General features: G+C 38.9%; 1 protein-coding gene across 1 annotated transcript in view; it reads right to left on the bottom strand.

Annotated features, from left to right (window-relative positions):
• The window catches only part of LOC121427827 (ski oncogene-like), a 28,006-nt gene that overhangs the window by 4,098 nt on the left and 3,505 nt on the right, over nt 1-20,403 (bottom strand). The window contains exons 2-5 of the mRNA XM_041624393.1: nt 3,771-3,985; nt 1,542-1,625; nt 1,109-1,221; nt 9-199 (exon numbers count right to left, since the gene is read on the bottom strand). Coding sequence (XP_041480327.1) covers nt 9-199; nt 1,109-1,221; nt 1,542-1,625; nt 3,771-3,985 — 603 coding nt within the window. The remainder of the gene's footprint in view (nt 1-8; nt 200-1,108; nt 1,222-1,541; nt 1,626-3,770; nt 3,986-20,403) is intronic.

Genomic DNA, 20,403 nt, shown 5'->3' with positions numbered 1-20,403 from the left:
TGACTAACCTGTTGGTAATTCCTCTTGGCTGCGAGGGCATCCTGCAATCTCTCTTCCTGCCTGATGCGTATCCTAGCAAGCTCATGGAGGAGTTTCTCCCGTCCTGCCCTGGTGTCCAGAGCATCGCTCTCAAGAAGCATCTTCTTAACCATCTCAATCTCCTGGTCCATCGTGCTCTCCGGATGGATGTCAAGGTCTTCTGTTATTGCCAAAGGGTACATGATCATGGGTTAGTATAATAAGAGAATGGGTATAAGAGTTGGGCGAGTGTGTCAGATTTTATTCCTTTGCTATCTTTTGTTAAGTCTTTCCCCATCTAGTTATTTTTAATTAGCCCCTGGTCATGCTTATTTTATTCCTTTCAGGTTTCCCTATGCTGAGATTTCTCTATACTGGTGTTCTTGTTGATCCTCAAATCTGTCTTTTTTCCTCTCTTTGTGGACTTTCTTGTTGCTATTCTGCTAATCATCTTACTTGTGTGGTATTCACCACTATCCTTACCTCTATCATCATCATCTATATACCCTCTCTTTCTTCACTTCTCTCCCTAATACCTCCCCTCAACTTCTACAGTCCTCTGCTCAACATTCTCCACTAATCCTTACGAGGTTGTTTTTCATAGGGTTTTTTTTTGCTATCCTTTTGTCCAACCAATCACACTTTTCGTATTATTTCATTATCAACCCACCTCCATTCCAACTCTCTTTTAAAATCCATCTTTTCTCTGTACACCCATTCCCCTTTGAAGCTGTACATTTTCTTTCCTTCCTCCCACATCTACCCTCCCCCATTCAGTCTCTCTTATAACTCCCACTCCCTCGCCCATACCTCCTTCGAAAACCAGTCTTCCTCCTTTGCCCTTAACATGTTTTTTCTGCTAGTTTCGTTCCCCTCTTATTCCCTTACCTTACACTTTTCAAAACCCCTTCTTCACATCAATACTACTATATCATTCACAGTTCTACCAACATGGGGCCAGTTGCAGAAGCGAAATGTTTAAAGGCAACTCAGAGAATAAATCGCGAGACAAGGATACACGCTTCTGTTTAGTTGAAAAATCAATTTGCATTTGATTGCAACTGTTCCTGCAACCAAGCTTCATTCTTACCGCATTTTATGTCCCTTTCTTTCTCTCCATCTGGCGACATGGATTCTTTGGACGATGGCGATAGTTTCAAGGGTGGCGCCAAGGCAACATTAGGTGCAAACTGGCTGTCAAATCTAAAAAGAAACCCGGAAAAGAAATGAATTTGTTAAGTCTCAAAACTTGAACATGTACAAGATTGATTGATTGGATGCAAGAAATAATCAACATCAATTCAAAATTTTAATATTATTTACTCAAATTGACAAAATCAAATACATTCCAGTGCATCAAGCATCTTTAAAATTTGCTTCATCTACTACTACCACAGCTTGCAGACATTGTGAATACCTCCTATAATGTGGATGGACGAATGGATCTATCAATGGATAGATGGATGAATAAATAATGAATGGTGACCCTTTCTTTGGTTTCCATACATGTAGGCACTACTTACTTGGAAGCTGCAGTGTGGGGCACCACTCTCTCTGGATTGAGGAGGACTGGTGGTCCCATGCTGAGGTAGGTTGGCATCCCACGGCTGAAGAGAAAGACAAGGAAACAAAAACAGTTGTAAATAAGGTTCATTTACACTAATTTAATTTTTTTTAAATGCCTCAGCTACAGTTTCACTAAACAATGCTTGCATACACAAATCCCATTTTGTCTAAATGTACATTCACAAAATCTTAACTAATTAGACACCGAAAAATCCAATCATGTCTCTGTGTGTGTGCGTATTTCATGCTTGGTGTTTGCACAAGAAAATCTACTATGCAATAATGACATTGCCCTACATCTATGCTTTTTGACATGAACAGCGTAATATCACATCAATTCAATAGCGACAGAATCTAGAACCTTGTGACACCATTTGTAGATAGCTTTCATCACACCCATTGTTCTTATGAAGATCAATATCATTCCCACAATGCTCTATTCCTTAAACCACGCAGCTTCCTCTTCCTGCTTCCTCAGTGAACACAAATGCTTCTTCTTGACCTTGAGGGTCAAAGCAGTAACAAAGCATTTTCAACTTGCATGGAAAACATCATGCTTATTCATCTTATTTTTTGGTAAAATTCTTCGTCAATTTAGGTACACAGTTTCTTTTTTAACTTTTCTTTCTTTTTCGTTTCATGTTTCTTTCGCACACCCTATTCATTGTTGCACACTACTCTGATAGGTTTGCAGTCTTCAGCTTCAACTTAATTCTGTTACAGAGATTGCAGGCAAACAACTATGGCCACCAGCAACTTAAATGAATCATTAACAACAAAAAAATCATGTTTATGTCTTACTATCCTGAAAATAAACAATGAGAGACAAATATTGTCCAGTCTTCATTTGAATGTATCCTACATTATATTTCAAATACAACTAAAACCAATGATATCAATATATGATGAAACAAAAATTAAAAAAGATATATTTTGAAACTTCATAGTTTTACTCCATAACTTATCGACTTCTCTCTTGATTATAATACTACAAGTAGCAGAAGACGTTGATCTAATCATCATTCAGTATAACAGAAAGTTATGTAATGCATTTGCACAGCAGACAGTGCAGAAGATGTAACCATTTGCTATGAAAAAGGAATTATTTTCCTGGTACAAGCTTATCAGGCTTGACGCCATATCAGTGCTATAAATTTTTATTATTATTATTATTGCTCATGCACAATAAACAGGCCATAGCAGGCTTCTTGAAATTCACACACATGTATGAATGTAGAGACCTACATGTACATAACTTTCCATTTCCTCATCGCTTAGAAAGTGTGAGAAACAACTTGTTTCCCCTGTAAATGATACTCCAGTTTAGTGCAGATCGAAAACCATGCCCAAAGTTTGGACTTCCAATGCTTGTCGCAGAGATCTGCATGCAGAGATTACGTTACAATTGTTTTATTAAAGCTGGATGAAGTTCCTTCATGGTGACTGTTCTGGTGAATACCATTCAAATATCAAATATTACTATTTCCTCCCTTTCCGGCATCCTACGTTGCTATCACATTGTCCAGGCAGTGGTGATCCACAGAGATTTTGCAATGTCCTGTTCGCTGACCCCGAGGTCTAACCACCAAACCTCACCACAAACATGAAAGTAACTGCCAGACATCCTGCTTAGACTTGAACAATATTTTCGTATCAGATAGAACTATCACAAAAGCACAGAGAAAAGGATATGATGCTCCCATCATTTGATCTTTTTTTTAAATGGGGTGGGGAGTGGAAAAGAGAATGTCTTTAGCAGGATGGCAATGTTTCAAAATTGTTCGATTCACTTTTGGTGATTTCTTGGTGAAAGTGTGTTTAATGCATTATCATTCATTTATGGTAGTTATTGAGGGGGGGGGGGGGGGAATGGAGAGAGTTCTCCAAGCCTTTTCTGGGAAGGGGATTGGAGAATTTTCATTTCCTCGGACAATGAGTGATAATCCACTCCAGACTGGCAAAAGGTATTAGCTACATGAACGGTCGAAAGACTCATATGGTCGACAAAAGATTTAACATATTTTCTAATGATGTACCATTAATCATTTTGAATTTGGTTTCTTTGGTACAAGTGTATACCAGTAATGCAGACTTGGCTGGACAATATCAAAGACAAAAAGGGCCCTCTGTCATTATGGCTTGATTATTCTAGTCGAGAATCTTGATAGCTACATGTATGTCCTTACCTGTCTCTGACGAGAACTGTGCCATGGTCAGGAAGCAGGCCCATCTTGCCGGCACCCTCTTTGTTGAGGATGCTCGGTGACCAGGGACGGAAAGCGGATGGTCTCTGGAATGATCCCGGCCACGACGACGTGATGATCGCATCTTTGCCCATCTCGTCATCCTCCTCCCCTTCTCCTTTGTGTCTCTTGGCGTTCCCATTCTCATCAAGCCCCTGCTGTAGAAGAGAAATAAACAGGTTTGATTGATAAAGATAGCTGATGTATTCAACAGGAATGCATTTTATTTCAATTCACTAAATTGAGGCTTCTCATGTAATGTGTTCTCGGAATGAATGATGTATTTTTATATGTTTGTTTCAAAAGCTATATCATTATTACAAGCATTCTTTGATTATCGAATCCTTTGTTTTCTTTGATGAAATTACCTTATATGAATGGATTACCAATCATCATAACCATCAACGTGATCATCACCCTCTTAAGCATCGTTACCACTGTCCTCCTCATCATCAATACCATCCACAGTATGAACACAATTAAATCATCATTAATTGCTCTGCTATCACCACCGCCTCCATCACACCATCACAATCATCATCATCCCCAAAATCACCATCACCACCATCATCATCATCATCATCATCAACACAACCACCATCATCATCGCCACCGCCACCACCATTACCACTACCACTGGCACGGCGGCACCACCTACACCATCACACTTTCAGGGAGATTTGGAGTGTGAAAGATTTTAATCAAGTCAAAATACATGCAAGTGAATACCCTTCAAACTGTTTTTAGGTGTTTTTCTTTAGTTTATAAAGGCATTTGTGATCAAGTCAATATGGAAGCACCTTTACTGTGAGGAAATGCTAAAAATACTCCCCCATTTTCCCCTCAGCTTCACCTTCTCTTACCTTCAAAAATAATTAGGACCTGGTAAAGTGGTTGTGTGTGTGCTATAGGTTCACTAAGTGACCTGCTTTCTCAAGTGGCCGCCATTGCCATTTACCCACGTGGTCCACGACCGAATGACCATGCCACGAGAGACTACAAACCCACATTGTGTGTACATGTATACATTCCATAGCACTATTCATTCAAATAGGCCTACCGGTTACTTGCTTTTGTATCCGATGCCAAAAAGAGTAATCAGAGAAGTCGTGGAGCATATCTATTTTGAGGTAAAAAATGTAATTCACAAAGGAAAGGCAACTTTTCAGGATGTAAATACTGTGGCCTTTAGATGGTTGATGAATAGGCCTATATTCTGCTGGGGGTATCCAGAAAGCCTCTTTTCAAATAATATAACACAAGAAGTAAATCACAATTTCAGTTGATACTGTGCATGTTACAAGTCAAATGTATCTTTATCTTGCTGGGACATCATCTATTCTGGGTTTCACAAAAGTGGACTATAATGTGAAACAAACTTGAAATGGCATTTGCGTAAAAAGGTAACAAATGCTGGGCAATCTTTTCAAAAAATAATCTCTAAAGGCGGTGCTGCACCATCCCGAGTTTGCTCAATCTCAAGATTTAAGCCCGATCGGCCCTCTTCGCGATTAATCTCGAGATTCAAGAAACCCTGTCTCCACCATCGCAAGAAGAGCGATTCCTGCTCGAGTGAGGCATCGATGCATTGCCGTGTATAAATAATCCCGAGTGCGTCTGCACCTACGAATTAGCGCGATAATTTATGAAATAGCGCGCTATTTTGTAAATAATCCCAAGTTGACTTGGAATTGCAATCTCGAGATTAATCCTACGAAATAGCGTGATAATTGCGTCTGCATTGCAAATAATCTCGAGATTGTTCAGATCGGGATAATTTGCCAGATCAGAAATAGCGCGCTAATTTGAAAACCCGGGATGGTGCAGACGGCCCTTTTGTTTATCACAAGCAACAGAATTGATTCCCTGTGCCTATTTTTCCCTTTTACCAACAATAATCTGATCATTATGACATCAGATACACAAAGAAAAATAAACAACAGATAGTCAGATATCATAACATATCTATCTCTTGTATACAAACAAACCATCTTGGCAAGTAGTTGTTTGTACACACTGGCGGTAGAACTCTCGACTACTACACAGTATGAAGCAGGAAAATTCATACACTGCTATCTATATGTACACATGCACAACCACAAGTGCCAGGAACACATAAAGGTAAACAGATAGTCTTGCAAAACCATGGGTTGATGGCCGCAAAAAAGATGGAACACTGCCAACCATCAGACTCCAACCCACCAACAATAATAAAGGATGAACAAATAAAAGGCACAGCGCCGCTGCCGAACGACCCTGGGTAAAATTCGCCTGTTGGGTTTCCAAAAAAATCCTTTTATCTCTCATTTCTTTTCAGATTTTCTTCTCTTTTTTCCCCATCTTCATTTGTATTCATAAGAGTTGATAGGGGACACAAGAATTATTTTAATTTGCATGTGCATCGAATCAAAAAAAAACTTGTCACAAGGCTGAAAGAAGTTGGATTTGGCCATATTTTGTTCCTCAGTAATTCTATTAACAAAAATACGAAAAAAATGTGCTTCTAGCTGGCAAGGACGTTGTACATGTTTTAATTAACTTGATACTTTGAGCAATAGAAGTTTGCAGAAGCATATTGATGCACAAAAAGTTAATTCTATATTCATCTGTTGCGCAAACCTATAAAATATGAAGCAGTCAATGTCCTTGAAGCACATATGGACTGTTGATGATAATGTAACCTCGTCCTACATTCGTCACATGTTTACTAACTGTTCATTGTATCTCCTGGTACCTCGTGGCACTGTCCTATACTTCAGGCAACTGTTCTGCCACTTGTCCTCAAAATAAATTTGATGTAAGATTTCTTTCTCAGTGATTTCAAATGCTGAAACCATCACGGTATATGGCTCAGGTTCATGCCAGCATATGATCATGAATTACAGCCTTTATTTTTTTCTTGTGAGTGTATAATAAAGTGGAGGATTAGATGCAGTATAATCAAGGTCATACTATGTTCAAGATTCTACCAAGCGTACAAGTTAAAACTGGATACTTAAAATGATAAATAATTTTTATAAAAGGGGCAATTTTAAAAGACCTTAAAGCATTCATACACATGACCAGTCATGGTTCAAAAGCAGGTAACCAAACTACATTGTTCCAATCAACATTCAGCCCACAACCATACATAGATTTCAACATAAAGGACTGTAAACCTGCAGTCTATGCTACAGTCATAACAATGAAAACCTGACTCAAAATCCACAGAAAACCATCGAAAATAGCATTCTGAACTTTAGAGTCTGTATTATAAAACTTGTTTATGATAACAAATCCACAATAACAGATAAAAGTAATCTGACTGGCTGATAGTAAAATTGTTAGAGAAATTGTGCATTTGTTATCATAACAAGTCTTTAAAGGACAAGTCCACCCCAACAAAACCTTGATTTGAATAATAAGAGAAAAATTAACAAGCATAACACTGAAAATTTCATCAAAATCGGATGTAAAATAAGAAAGTTATGACATTTCAAAGTTTCGCTTCATTTCACAAAAACAGTTATATGAACAAGCCAGCTATATCCAAATGAGAGAGTCGATGATGTCATTCACTCACTATTTCTTTCGTTTTCTATTGTTTGATATATGAGATATTTTGATTTTCTCGTCATTGTCATGTGAAATGAAGTTTCATTCCTCCCTGAACACGTGTAATTCCATTATTTCAACATTTTGTGCTTCAGGCAAGGAGGTCCTAATCGTCAAATTCGTAAAAAATTGAAATATTGTATAATTCAAACAATAAAAAACAAAAGAAATAGTGAGTGACATCATCAACTCTCTCATTTGGATGTAACTGGCTCGTTCATATAACTATTTTGTTAAAAATAAGCGAAAATTTGAAATGGCATAACTTTCTTATTTTACATCCAATTTTGATGAAATCTTCAGCATTGTGCTTGTCTGATTTTTCTCTGTTGATTCAAATCAACATTTTTCTGAGGTGGACTTGACCTTTAATATGAAACTCGATCCTGATTAGTCTGGGGTGCTTGATTTGTATGACTGGAGTCTAAGATAGGGAGGCATCTCTGAAAGAAAATTTTCAAATTCTCCTTGAAATCCTGAACACCTTTACAAGGGAGATAGTACATCCATGCAAGTAGGTCCTACTTATTACAAAAAAGTCACCATGGCACAGTTCATGCTTTCAGCCAATACAGCAACAGCAATGCACCTTTAAACAAAGAAGAAATTGGCAGAACCAAGCCGAAAGGTATGCTATAGAAATCTATGGAGCATTCGAAGCGAGAGAGAGGTGAGTGAAACAACCATATGCCATCATTTTGTTGCTTTGTTGTCTTCACCAGTCCAAGGTCTGTGCACGTATGTTCACGGCCTCAAATCAGTGGAGCGCGCCATTGAAAGGTTCTTCTCGCTTAGCCGTATAGTTAGAGACGTTCGTGAGCATCCCTTTTTTCACTCTCTAAAATGTCTGCGACATTAAAATCATAAAAACAGTGGAATCGTTAAATATTAGTGAGGCTATGAATGTTTATCATTTACGTTAACTATCAGTTTACCAACATATACCAAATTTACAAGCACTGTGTGGGTAGACTTCGAATTATCAGTCATTTCGATGCAATCCCAAAATTGATGAAAATATAACAGAAATTTGATATAACATTGAAAAATCCTTATTTTCGAATCCCCTTAAATTTTCATTTTCTTTAAAAGCATCTTAGTACATTTTTTAGAATTTTTCATAAATGATAACGGCAGTGGATTTTGTGCTCCAGTTTTTTTAAGGAAAAGACAGGCATTTGAAATCAGGTAATTTTTTTTTATATTTTCAAAAGAAAATAGTTAGATTCGAACAACTTACTAATAGTTCTCCAAAAGAAGGGTTATATTCTATTTTTTGTGTGTAAATGATACATGACGCTAAATTTTACGAGTATATCAATGCATGGGGATAACCTTTTCCACAATGAGTTTCGTAATTGAGAGAAAAATCCAGTTATTTCCTAGCACGCGAGCCGCAGAATGATAAATTTTAGCGTGCGCACACTGGCTGATCGCCGTGTCTGCGGGGACGGATATCTAGTCCCATACTGGTGTAAGGTCATATTTTCTACGTACCTTTTCCCTTGTAATGATCACTTTGCACTTTAATGCTTAATTTTGTCACTTAATCTGTGAAAATTGATGGCTAAACGATTTTCGAAAATGCTCGGAATAAACCTGACACATGAATGATTTCATTTTCGAGAATTATTATTTCTTTCCTGAATTACTAAAAGGCAAATTTAAGTCAAGATTGCATTATGTAACATACTCACATTGGACTGTATACATAGCGCATATGTGTGCGTGGGGTGTCTATAATCATCTAAATTGTGATGTAAATATAATCATATTGTAAGCAAAAATCATGATGGGTGTCATAGCAGGGGCGGATCCAGCTTTTTATAAAGGGGGGTTGGGGTGGTATGCGAGGGAGCGAAGCGACCGAGTCCAAGCGAGCGGACCGAGCGAGGGAGAGGCTGTGGGAGGGGGGTGTCCCTCCCTCCCACAGGAGAGAAATTTTTTGAAAATCTGTGTGAAAAAATGGCGTTTTCTTGCATCTAAAACTCCACTATTTTTGGTATAGAGGTTAAATGAATACATAGAAATAGAATAAAATTAAATTAAAAAATGGTCCGCGGATTTTTTTTTTTTTTTTGGGGGGGGGGGTTGCAACCCCCCCCCCCTCTAGATCCGCTTCTGCATAGTCTGAGTTTTCTTTGTGTAAAAGAAACAAAATACTGCATGTATGTCATTGTATGCAATGCATGGCAATTTCAATCAGTTTATATTTTTCTTTTGTTTAGTCAGCGTTTAGTCTTCAATGTACATAATTGGTTTTTTCAAGCGGTGTTAATACCAAAGAGCTCGATTCCGGCACTTCGACTAAAATTGGATATGATACAAACTATTTATTTACTGCAGCCAACGAGTTCCTGACACAATTTACTTCTTTGAATATAAACTACATTATGAATATCACCGGAACGGTTTTAAGATAAAAAAAGAATTACCTTTTTTTCGCAAATGAATATACTTTACTACAGTTGTAGCTGTAAAATTACTTTGTCTTAATCCTTTCCTCTTATATATTAAGTCGCGCATCATAATTGCAAAAGTGTTTTTAATGTCCAGTTTTCAAGCCATAATACTAAAAGATTTTCACGGGCTCATTAGGCTTATTACATTACTAGATAAGATGTCAATTTAATAATTACTATGTCATTTTTAAAAATGGAATATTGACAAGTTCTATTTCGCGCTTTGGAAGAGAAATATGAACATAGTCATCATTTTCATTTGATGACATAATGTTCTAAGGATGTCCGGGTGCTATATGTCAAAGCTCAAAGGAATATATTGAAACATATCAGCTTATTTCAAACTGTGATCCATATCCACCTATAACAATTTTCCCACAAAGTGCTTGAAATACAGAGCCTAAATTGTCCCTTTTACAGATCGGAATATCAAATATTTTAATCCCTTTTTGATAAGATAAATTGTCTGTTCGCGCTTCGCGCTGGCGGTAATTATTTAGTTGGTGGATACACATTGAGGATCACAAACATTGCCCAGAATATTTAAATTTTAGGACAAATACTTGGAAAAAAAGCTCGCTCTTTGGTGGTACCCTTAAATATTTTTGTTGAATTTTTAACTCAATATATTGCTTTGACCGCCACCCCCTTCACACACGATTTATATATCCCCGTCTACTAACAGCTCTTTATGGAGGGGGGGGGGACATTTTTTTTTATTGCAGCTCGATACTTTTATATTGCTCTCACCCCCCCCCCCCCCCCCCCCGATCAGATGATAACGCCACTTGACATACGTGATTTCAATTGCCATATGCCCCAAGATCCACTGACTATTCATCTAGCTTACACATTAAAAAAAAACCGGAGAGTTGTCAAACTCAACAGAAATATACAAAGAAATAACAACAAAATGACATACTATAGAAAGAAAGAATCAAAAAAATTGAGAACTTGGTAGAATAGAATGTTGAAATTTTTACCCCCACCCCCACACCCGATCTATTACGTATTAGACAATGATATGAAATTAGGCTGATCTGCCTTTATTTGTGCACGATATTCTGAACTAAAGTCTTGATATGACCATTGACATATGGGTTATAAATTTTCATAGTTTGATCACACCATATCCATTTTAAATTCCTGGAAATTCCAGCAACAATACATGTTGTCATGGGTACGACACACATTTTCTTTATTAAAAAGTATCACGACACCAACGTTGAAACTGTGCAAAGGCCTTTAATGGCGAACTCCACTGGGTTGATACATAACCTATGGGTGATGAACATACGTGTGTGAAGCAGCTATCCAGGGGTCTTTTTGGCACAAGAACAACACCAACAGAAGCCCAAAAGAAACCTGGAACAAAACATCATGAAGACATCATCTCCAAACACTACATACCAGCATGTACACTGTACTACGTGGACCTGGCTGTGCTTGGCATGCCCAACCAACAAGCCCTGCATGTCAACATGTACAAAGATTACCTAAGCAAAATAACCTGATACTGAGCAACGGCTATAAATTGCTACGACGTCTCGATCTATAGGAAGTCCTCGGCATATACGTGTACATGGTTCAATCGGCATTTCAGAAACAACATTATCATAAACATGCTGTTCAGAAGTAGAACGTCAAACTCATAACACGAACTTTTTGAAGCCATGTATTTTTCCATCCCATCCTTTTCACCCTAAAAAACAATCTGCAGAAGAGAAAAAGAATGTCAATAAATGTGTATTTCCTATATTTGAAAATGAATTGTCTTTGAATAATTTCTGAAAAATTATAAGCTCTAGTAGAAGTCTCCTCTCAATGCGATCCTCACATCTTCATTTATCCCCTGTAACTTTCAGGATAAGAAGGCTATAGAGTATCAGAAAATGTAAGGTATCAGTGACAGGTTCTAAATGCCACAGATAATCCTTGAATGATTAAAAACTACAATTCTGAATGCTGCAATATCTTCAGTCCCATGCCTATCTGAACGAGAAAAAAATGGGTTAATGCAGCTGCCAACATGGAATCTCCGATGCAAATATAGTCTTGGGAGATAATTTTCAAGATACAGGCCTGGAAATGGAACAATGAATAAAGTTCAGACATATACATGTAGATCCACACCAGTCTTGAGCATGTTTACGTAAAACAAAACTTTAAATTAAACATTCTACCAAAGGAACAAGTTTTTCTAATCAAGAATTACTGCTGATGATTCCTTGATGAATGAATCCCAGAACAAGGTATTGGAGCATCTCACGTAGTATTTACAAAAAACACCTCTTTTTCTACCCATATTTCATCTACAAAAATCAAGCACAATCCCTCTTTTTTTATTTCTGTAATGGAAGACCAACTTTCAAACAAATTTCTATAAAGCCACTGTGCCCTCACCCTGCCAACAATCAGGGTATACAACCACAATTCAAAGTCAATGTTCTACCAAATAATTGATTGCAAAACAGCAGGTTCTCTGCATCTGACCAGTAACCTTCCAGAGCCGTTCACCAGTGCTTGACCTCATGTGACCTTTCCATTGACCACTGATATATAAAGTTTGGGTATTGCCCTCACTTGACCCTGGTATCAGGTTCTGATGACCCTCCAGGGACAGTCAGCCAGGATAAACATTGACCCTTTCCCAGTAAACTTTGGACACTTGTGAACCTTTGAAGCCTCTGCCTTCACCTTTACCCCCCCCCCCCCTTCTCTCTTTGTTGCCTGATACCTTCATAGCTTTTATCTCAATCTTTCTTCATATCCTTCACAGTGACTCTCCTTTTCTTCCTTCCTCTTTAACTACAGGTTCTTTCTTCCCAACTTCCTCACTCATTTTATTTCTCTTCAATCGCTACTCGCTACAATTTCTCACATATTCTATCTTACTCCTCATCTTCCTTCTTTTCTCTACCTATTAATCTCCATTTCCCTTACATTCATTCTTTCTTCATTCTCCAACCCTTTACCTCATGTGTTTCTTTCACACTAAAGATTCTTCATCTCTCTTCTTTCTCCAACCCTTTACCTCATGTGTTTCTTTCACACTTAAGATTCTTCATCTTTCTTCATCTCTCTACCCCTTCATCTCCTGTTTCTCTCATTCACTTTACCTTGAAAGGAACTCATTTGATAGGTGGGTTTTGAACCATAGAGAGGCCAAGGCCTAGTACCACCGTAGTCAAGAGAGTAGGCCTACTCCACTAGATCAAGAAATACACAGTGTCTGCCTAGTATCAGTTTCCGCTTTAATGTCCTATTCACCAAGAATGTTTGCAACCCTCCCCATTTTCCCCCCTCCTCCCAATGGGGCTCCCACCATGCCACTTTCAATTTCTTGCTGAGGGGATCGAAGGTCATTCCCAGGTCACCTGCACCCCAATGAACTTCCTGTTAGGGGTGGGAGAAGGTACCTGGATTCAACATTCATGCAAGTGCAAACTATAGTACTACACAGATTTGTGTCATTTACATGCAGGCAATGCAGGCGCAAAGCAGGCATAAAGAAACAGTATTCATTATGTTTTAAAACTGCAAGTGACACAAAAGCTTTTTAGCTTTCATTCTCCCTCCCCCTCCCCTATAAAATGGCTTTCAATGACATAACCCTCAGAATCGTCTTCCTACAGCAAAGTAACAAATAGGAGCAACAAATTTTTAATCATAAAACTGTAGAGCTTAGAAAAGGGTCTATTTTCTTCAAAATTTCGGCCTACATGTATACTAACAAGGATTCAAAATTGTCATGCTCTTAATTGCTTCCCATCCCTTCCGCATTTTCATTAATCTTAGATCTATACCTGTGATTGTGAAATGCCGTTCTCGTGAACAATCATCGATCTCAATTATCTCTACGATTATCTGTACACTTTTTGAATTTCAACATGCTGCGAGAGCAAAACCCATTTGATGTAAACACCCACCCAAGCTCTGTTCTCCATTCACATTTTAAAATGCAACACTCTTGATCAATTGATCGCACCTTATTGATTCATTCTGACTCTCCAATATGCCACATCCATTACCTCATAGTATAGCATGCCTATAACCTGACCTGCTTTCCTCCTCCCTCTGTTTCTCCCTCTCTCTCTCTTTCTTTCTCCAGCTCTCTCTCACGGTCTCTTTCTACCTCTCACTCTCTGTGGATGCCAATGCTAATGAATAATGAAGGATCAGCATTGATGGAAAGCGTAATATCTCTACTTGCAATTTCCATCACTGGCACAAGGCAAAGCATTCGCTCCATCAACCATAATAAATTCACATGCAAACAATGACCATACAACTTATTTGACACTCCATGCACGCAAGCATGATGAAATATCATAAAGATGCGTGGATAACGTACAATACACGAAAGATGTGATGTGGACTTCCTTAACAGACGTATCAGAAGTACTTACAGCATGTCCCCCCCCCAAAAAAAAAAAACAAGACTTGGAAAATAGGCCAATAATTTTTGCAATGACATGGGCCTATGCAGATTTTTATTTTATCTTGGACAGAAGACTATGTAGAGATGCATGCTGGGATTGCTGGCAGTAATTCTCTACCGATTCAGATGCTGCATACTTTCACGTCTGATCTTCGACCCCATGAAGCCAACCAACAGAGAAGACTATATAGGCCTCAAACTAGAGGTAGTGAAAGTTCTTATAAACAAGCGGCTGCAAGTAATAGAATTTCTTTAACATTATGCCAAATCATTTTTTTTCATTCACAGTAGGTCATGTTCAATGATGCCTTTCTAAACCCTCACCTACATGGGGGTCATCTAGTCTTTAATAGACCCTACCATCAAACTGGCTTACAATAGCTTCCTATTTTCTGCCTGGCTGAGATTCAATAGGTGGTTTCAGACAGCCTCGAAGTTCGTCAGTTCAGGTATTCTCTGATCAGGAAATTCACCCCGATCAGAAAATACCAGGTAATTTGGTAATATGAAAGCAAACTACGCATAATTTCCCCGAAAGAAAATACCCGCTAAAGAGTAGGTACTTGGCAAAACTATAGGTGGTTTCAAACCGCCTCGATCACAAGAATCCCTGTTAAATTACGGGAACTGTTTTCGGCTAAAAAATACCCATTAATTATTCCTGCATTCACACCGCCCCGAAACATACCCTTCGGGATAACTTCCTGAAGTTACGAGCATGCGCATAGTATGGTCTAATAAGCAGGCAAGGCGCGAGATTCAAAATCACTAGCCCAGCAGCCACCCACAGCTCCCGCGCCAAACGACGCCCAACGACACGCTGGGCTAAAAGTTCCCGTAATTTGCTTTCACATCGCCAAAATACCTGCGACCTTGGAAAAATCCCCGCGAAAGTTCTCGTAATTTCGCCAAGTACCTACTATTTAGCGGGTATTTTCTTTCGGGGAGATTACGCGTAGTTTGCTTTCATATTACCAAAATACCTGCTATTTTCTGATCGGGGTAAATTTCCCGATCAGAGAATACCTGGAACTGACGAACTTCGAGGCGGTCTGAAACCACCTAGTGAGAACTGTCGCAGGGATTTTCCCAAGGTTGCAGATATTTTGGCAATGTGAAAGCAATTTACGTGAACTTTTAGCCCAGCGTGTCGTTGGGCGGAGGTGTAGTGGGTGGCTGCTGGGCTAGTGATTTTGAATCTCGCGCCTTGCCTGCTTATCAGACCATACACTGCGCATGCTTGTACCTTCAGGAACTTATCCCGAAGGGTATGTTTCGGGGCGGTGTAAATGCAGGAATGAATTAATGGGTATTTTTAGCCTAAAAAAGTTCTTGTAATTTAACAGGGATTCTTATGATCGAGGCGATTTGAAACCACTGAGTGGCGTCTTAAAAGCCTGTGAGCAAAGGGAAAATGGCCCATGGAGATAGGAATAGTTGGTGAAATATTAGAGCAAGAGGAAATAAAGACCCCCTAGTTACTTCATTCAACAGTCATAACCGAAAATGCATTTGCCTCTTCCACAGCCACAGACTCCTTTTATGAAGTAAAACAAATTTTGTTCATGATTTGTTCAACTTGGAAAGCGATTTCCACAATCATCATGAGGTCTACTTAGTGAATTTACTGAATTACTAAAATATGTAGGTATTTTTTTTATATTGGATAGCATATTGTGATTAATTCTCGATGACAACCAGTGAAAACGGAACAGCAACAATGTAGCATGCATCATGCTGCAGAAGGGGGGGTGTTTGGTTGAAGGATCAGCCAACTGGTGTCACATGTCTCCCCATGAACCCTGGCACAGTGACTTTCAACCTTCCAACAGAATCCAGAAAAAACACAACCCAAAAATACATCCAAGAAACCCAGGAATGTTGGATGTGCTTCTGAGGAACTTTATGGCAAAGATCATGGCCCAAAAGAATAAGGAAAATTGAGGTGGGGAAAAAACCCTGCTGTGGTTTTCTTGTACACTGCTGTATCATATATGTCCCATGATAATATCTAGCAGTTGCGATGCCTGTCATATCCTAAGAATTCAAGCAGAACATTTTGAAACATTTGAACATGTTCAAAGTTAAAGGAAGGGCAACCGGTGTACGTGTTCATAAGTTGAATTATACAAAGCACATTGCAATACTCAATGGAAAGCAAAAGACTTCTATGCCGTAATCCTTATTCCAAACAGAAGATTTGGCACAGAGGTGGGGGGGGGGCCACTTCCATTCACGAGTGGATACCATGTGCGACCATGGGGTCTCGAAAAGCACCCTAAACACGTAATTTCCATATTCTGAAAATGCACCCCTTAACAAGTATTGGCGTGTGAAACCCTACCCTTAACAAGTATTGGAAACAAAACGATACTCTTGGTAAATATTCCCTGAAATGAACCCCTAAACAAGTACAAGTTCGGTCGTCGGCTTTACCTTATTTGGTTTAGTATGACCCCACCTTCTACACCTCGCGCAAATTGGACTCTAAACACGTAGTGTTGGGGCAAAAAGGACATCCATTATAAAACATTTCAATTTTGTTTTATCATCCCCGCAAATTCGACCCTAAACACGTAATATTTAGTATGACCCCACCTTCTACACCTCGCGCAAATTGGACTCTAAACACGTAGTGTTGGGGCAAAAAGGACATCCATTATAAAACATTTCAATTTTGTTTTATCATCCCCGCAAATTCGACCCTAAACACGTAATTTTCCTAGCGAAATAGATACCCTTTTTTCATATTTGTGTTTTTGACACCCTTATCACGTAACGTGCCCTATCGTGAAAAGGACATCCTTTTTACGTGTTTTTTTGGTCGCGCATGGTATCCACTCGTCAATGTAAGTGCCCCCCCCCCCGGGCACAGAGGGAGAGTACACAGGTAAAATATCAAAACATTAATATATTTCAGCTGGTTCAGCTATTGAAAAGTTTGAGAAATGCCTGATCAACATAAACCAGGAAGAAGTTCATTATAATTCAAGCCATATCATTTCAAAAGTTGAATGAAACCATCATGTAATGGGAGTTTGAAAATTATGCATCAAGCCCCTGCTCTCCCATCACTTCCTAGCAGCACAAACAGTAAATTGCCAATTTGTCTACTGCCAACTCATCCAATCACCACATAGTCTACCTTCATTTTAGTCCAATGCCATTCTGTGTATCAACATTTTCTCTAACAACCATTTGGTCCAATCATCACCTAATCAACAATTTCGTCTATGACCATTTTGTCTCATAACCAGTTGGTCAAATATTCCTTTATTTTCATTCATTTCGCCCAATCAACACTATTGGACCAACTGGTTATTAGACCAAATGGTGAGTGGACGAAAAGGCAATTAGACCATGTGGATACTGGACAAACTGATGGTAGACCAAATGATAGTAGACGAGTTGGCAATTGGACGTATTGACGTTGGACCAAAAGAAAATAAACCGCACAACCTACTGCAGTCATCACTGCCTACACACAATTCAAGAAAAGGGAGAGGGAAGCAAGGGAATCGCGATTTGCCAGAATGAGAAATTAATATCTTCATTTTTTTTGTCCATCATAAAATCTCAAGGGAGGCTCTCTACAGATGGATTGCCCAATTCAGCACAGTAAACAACAGGGGTACCTGGGCTCTTTGGCATGTTCATATTTGTACTGATATAGATCTGATAACATTGGCATTTAGCCAAAAGGGGAGGGGGGGTAAGGGTGATCCAATTTGTATTTCATTGAACTCTGTGATTAAATAGAACCTGTCTCTGTACATAGGTACTGTATCTAGGGAAGTACATCTTTTATCTTTTATTTCTATCTTACCAAATATGCATCTTAACCAAATCTTTTGCGTGAGTGGATACATTTAAACAAGTGCGAAGGAAGTAGTATTTCAGTTAGCACGTAATAAATATTTTTTCATCAATCAGAGATATTCTTACATGATAGCAAAGAGTCATATTTCACTTTGATCCCCATCCATAAGACTATACTTCCTTCCACCAAATTTTCTTATGATTCAGAATATTGAAATGGATAACCATATGGGATGGAACATAGTTCATCAGGCCTATATTTGAAATAGATAGACCTGTAATGTAAAAGATTAAAAAAATGAGATAAAACAAAGTTAAGATTTAAAAAAAAAGAAGATATATCGGTGACCAGGGGAAGGAGGCGGTGAAAATGGGAGAGGATAGCAGACTGGTGGTTAAAATTCTGATTGCACACAGGCACATAGGAGAATATATCTTATCCCAACAGGATATGATAAACTGGTACCAAAAACTAGACTAATACATGCAGTATGTCAGCCCGAGCAGGCAGCACATCTGGTCGGCAAGTAGCGCAAGGGAACATACTCCCTCTGTCGTAACAACATTGTCTAGACTGCAGACATTGGAAGCGGTAGACATTGCGGTCTCCGTTTGTATACATGTGGGTCATTGAGATAACCGGTCGAGATCTGTATCACGGGAAACGACCTACAAATGGACGCGGGTCGCGTGATCATAATGACACCTCTCATCGATAGCGAAGCTTCTCGAGAATTTCATGTTATAATCTGATCTATATCTAGGAGAAAAATGAGGGTGCTTAAAGCGGGCGTGGCAAGTGTGATCATGAGAGTGGTTGGAAAAATGTGGTAGGGCCTATTAGTTTGTTCTTTATGGCACAATGAATTCTCATTGTGTTAATTTCATATTGCTGAAAACATTTCTTTTCAAATAAAATACACTGTAATCAACTTCACCAAATATGGCATAAGCTGCCACACAGCAGTTGATTTAATTATGAAAATGATCGTGTACTGATATCATACCAGGAAATGTAGGCCTACATGTATTGTACACCTGAAACAATGCAGGTTTCGTGTTATGAGGAAAACAATACTAGCTGGACCCGAGTTAGACTTTGTCCTTAATAGCCAAAACAAATCATCATATTATTAAGTCAATGTCAAGAGATAATCAATACCCATAATGGTTCACTTTAGTTTATGGAGAGGTGGATATAATTCATGAAAGGGGGGGGTAAGGGGCATGAGGCAAGGTTTGTTACAGAGAAATACACCCTTGGTATGATGTGAAATCGACATCAAGAGACAGAAGTGCAGGCATCCCCCCCCTCCACAAAAAGAGACGGATGAAGAAGGCACATAAAGATGGAGAGGAAAAAAGAAATGTAAATAAAAACAAGATAGAAAGAAGGTGAGAGATGATAGATAGACAGACAGACAAACAAACACATAATTCACCTTAGTGGCTAAGAGATGAGATCAATAGAATTATCAACAGGAACAGCGATGACAAATATTCATATTTCGGTCCATTCTTTCTTGGGCGAGACAGCTGACCGATGGCAGAAAATATAGGTCAACAACATCGATTCCAGCGTGAAACCCGACACCTGAACCGCCCCATTGGACTGTAGGAGACAGACTTTGTGTAAACTGACCAATTGCATGGTCACTGCCATGTTTAAACCAGGTCAAGGGAATACCAGTTGGGAGTTTAAAGGGATGGTACTGCCCTTTGAAATATCATACATGGAAGTTTTAAGTGAAAGCTTTTTCATGCTGAGGCTGTGATTTTGCATTTAACAGAAGAGGAGCCAGACGATACTTCATCGTGCATGCCTTTCTGTGATCAAGTTTTTACAGAAGCGAATCAATCAGATACAATTGTTTGCATCCGAGACAACCGTCAACATCACCGCACTAACTTGACGATAGCCTCTCAATTATAACGTGAAGCATTCTCGACTCGGTTGGCACGACTCTAATGCAGGGCAAACCACAGTCAGCCCTTTAAATGTCAATACATCCATCTGGCCTTTCCATATTGATAAACAGGGACGGGTTCATAGGCAGTCACTCACAGACATGAGTACAATTGGATTTCTTGCTATGCAGCCAGTGACAGTAATATCAGCTTTTCCATCAACATATTAGAAGGTGGATAGTACTGGCATGGCGTTGAGCGCATAGGCATATTATACGTAGCTAGTTCAATGGACACATAGTCCTACAATGCTCACCTGGTAGGTATGCGTAGCATACAGGTCTACTTTCAA

Source organism: Lytechinus variegatus, chromosome 14 (genome assembly GCF_018143015.1).
Source record: "Lytechinus variegatus isolate NC3 chromosome 14, Lvar_3.0, whole genome shotgun sequence".
NCBI lineage: Eukaryota > Metazoa > Echinodermata > Echinoidea > Temnopleuroida > Toxopneustidae > Lytechinus > Lytechinus variegatus.
This window is presented reverse-complemented; position numbering and strand designations above follow the sequence as displayed.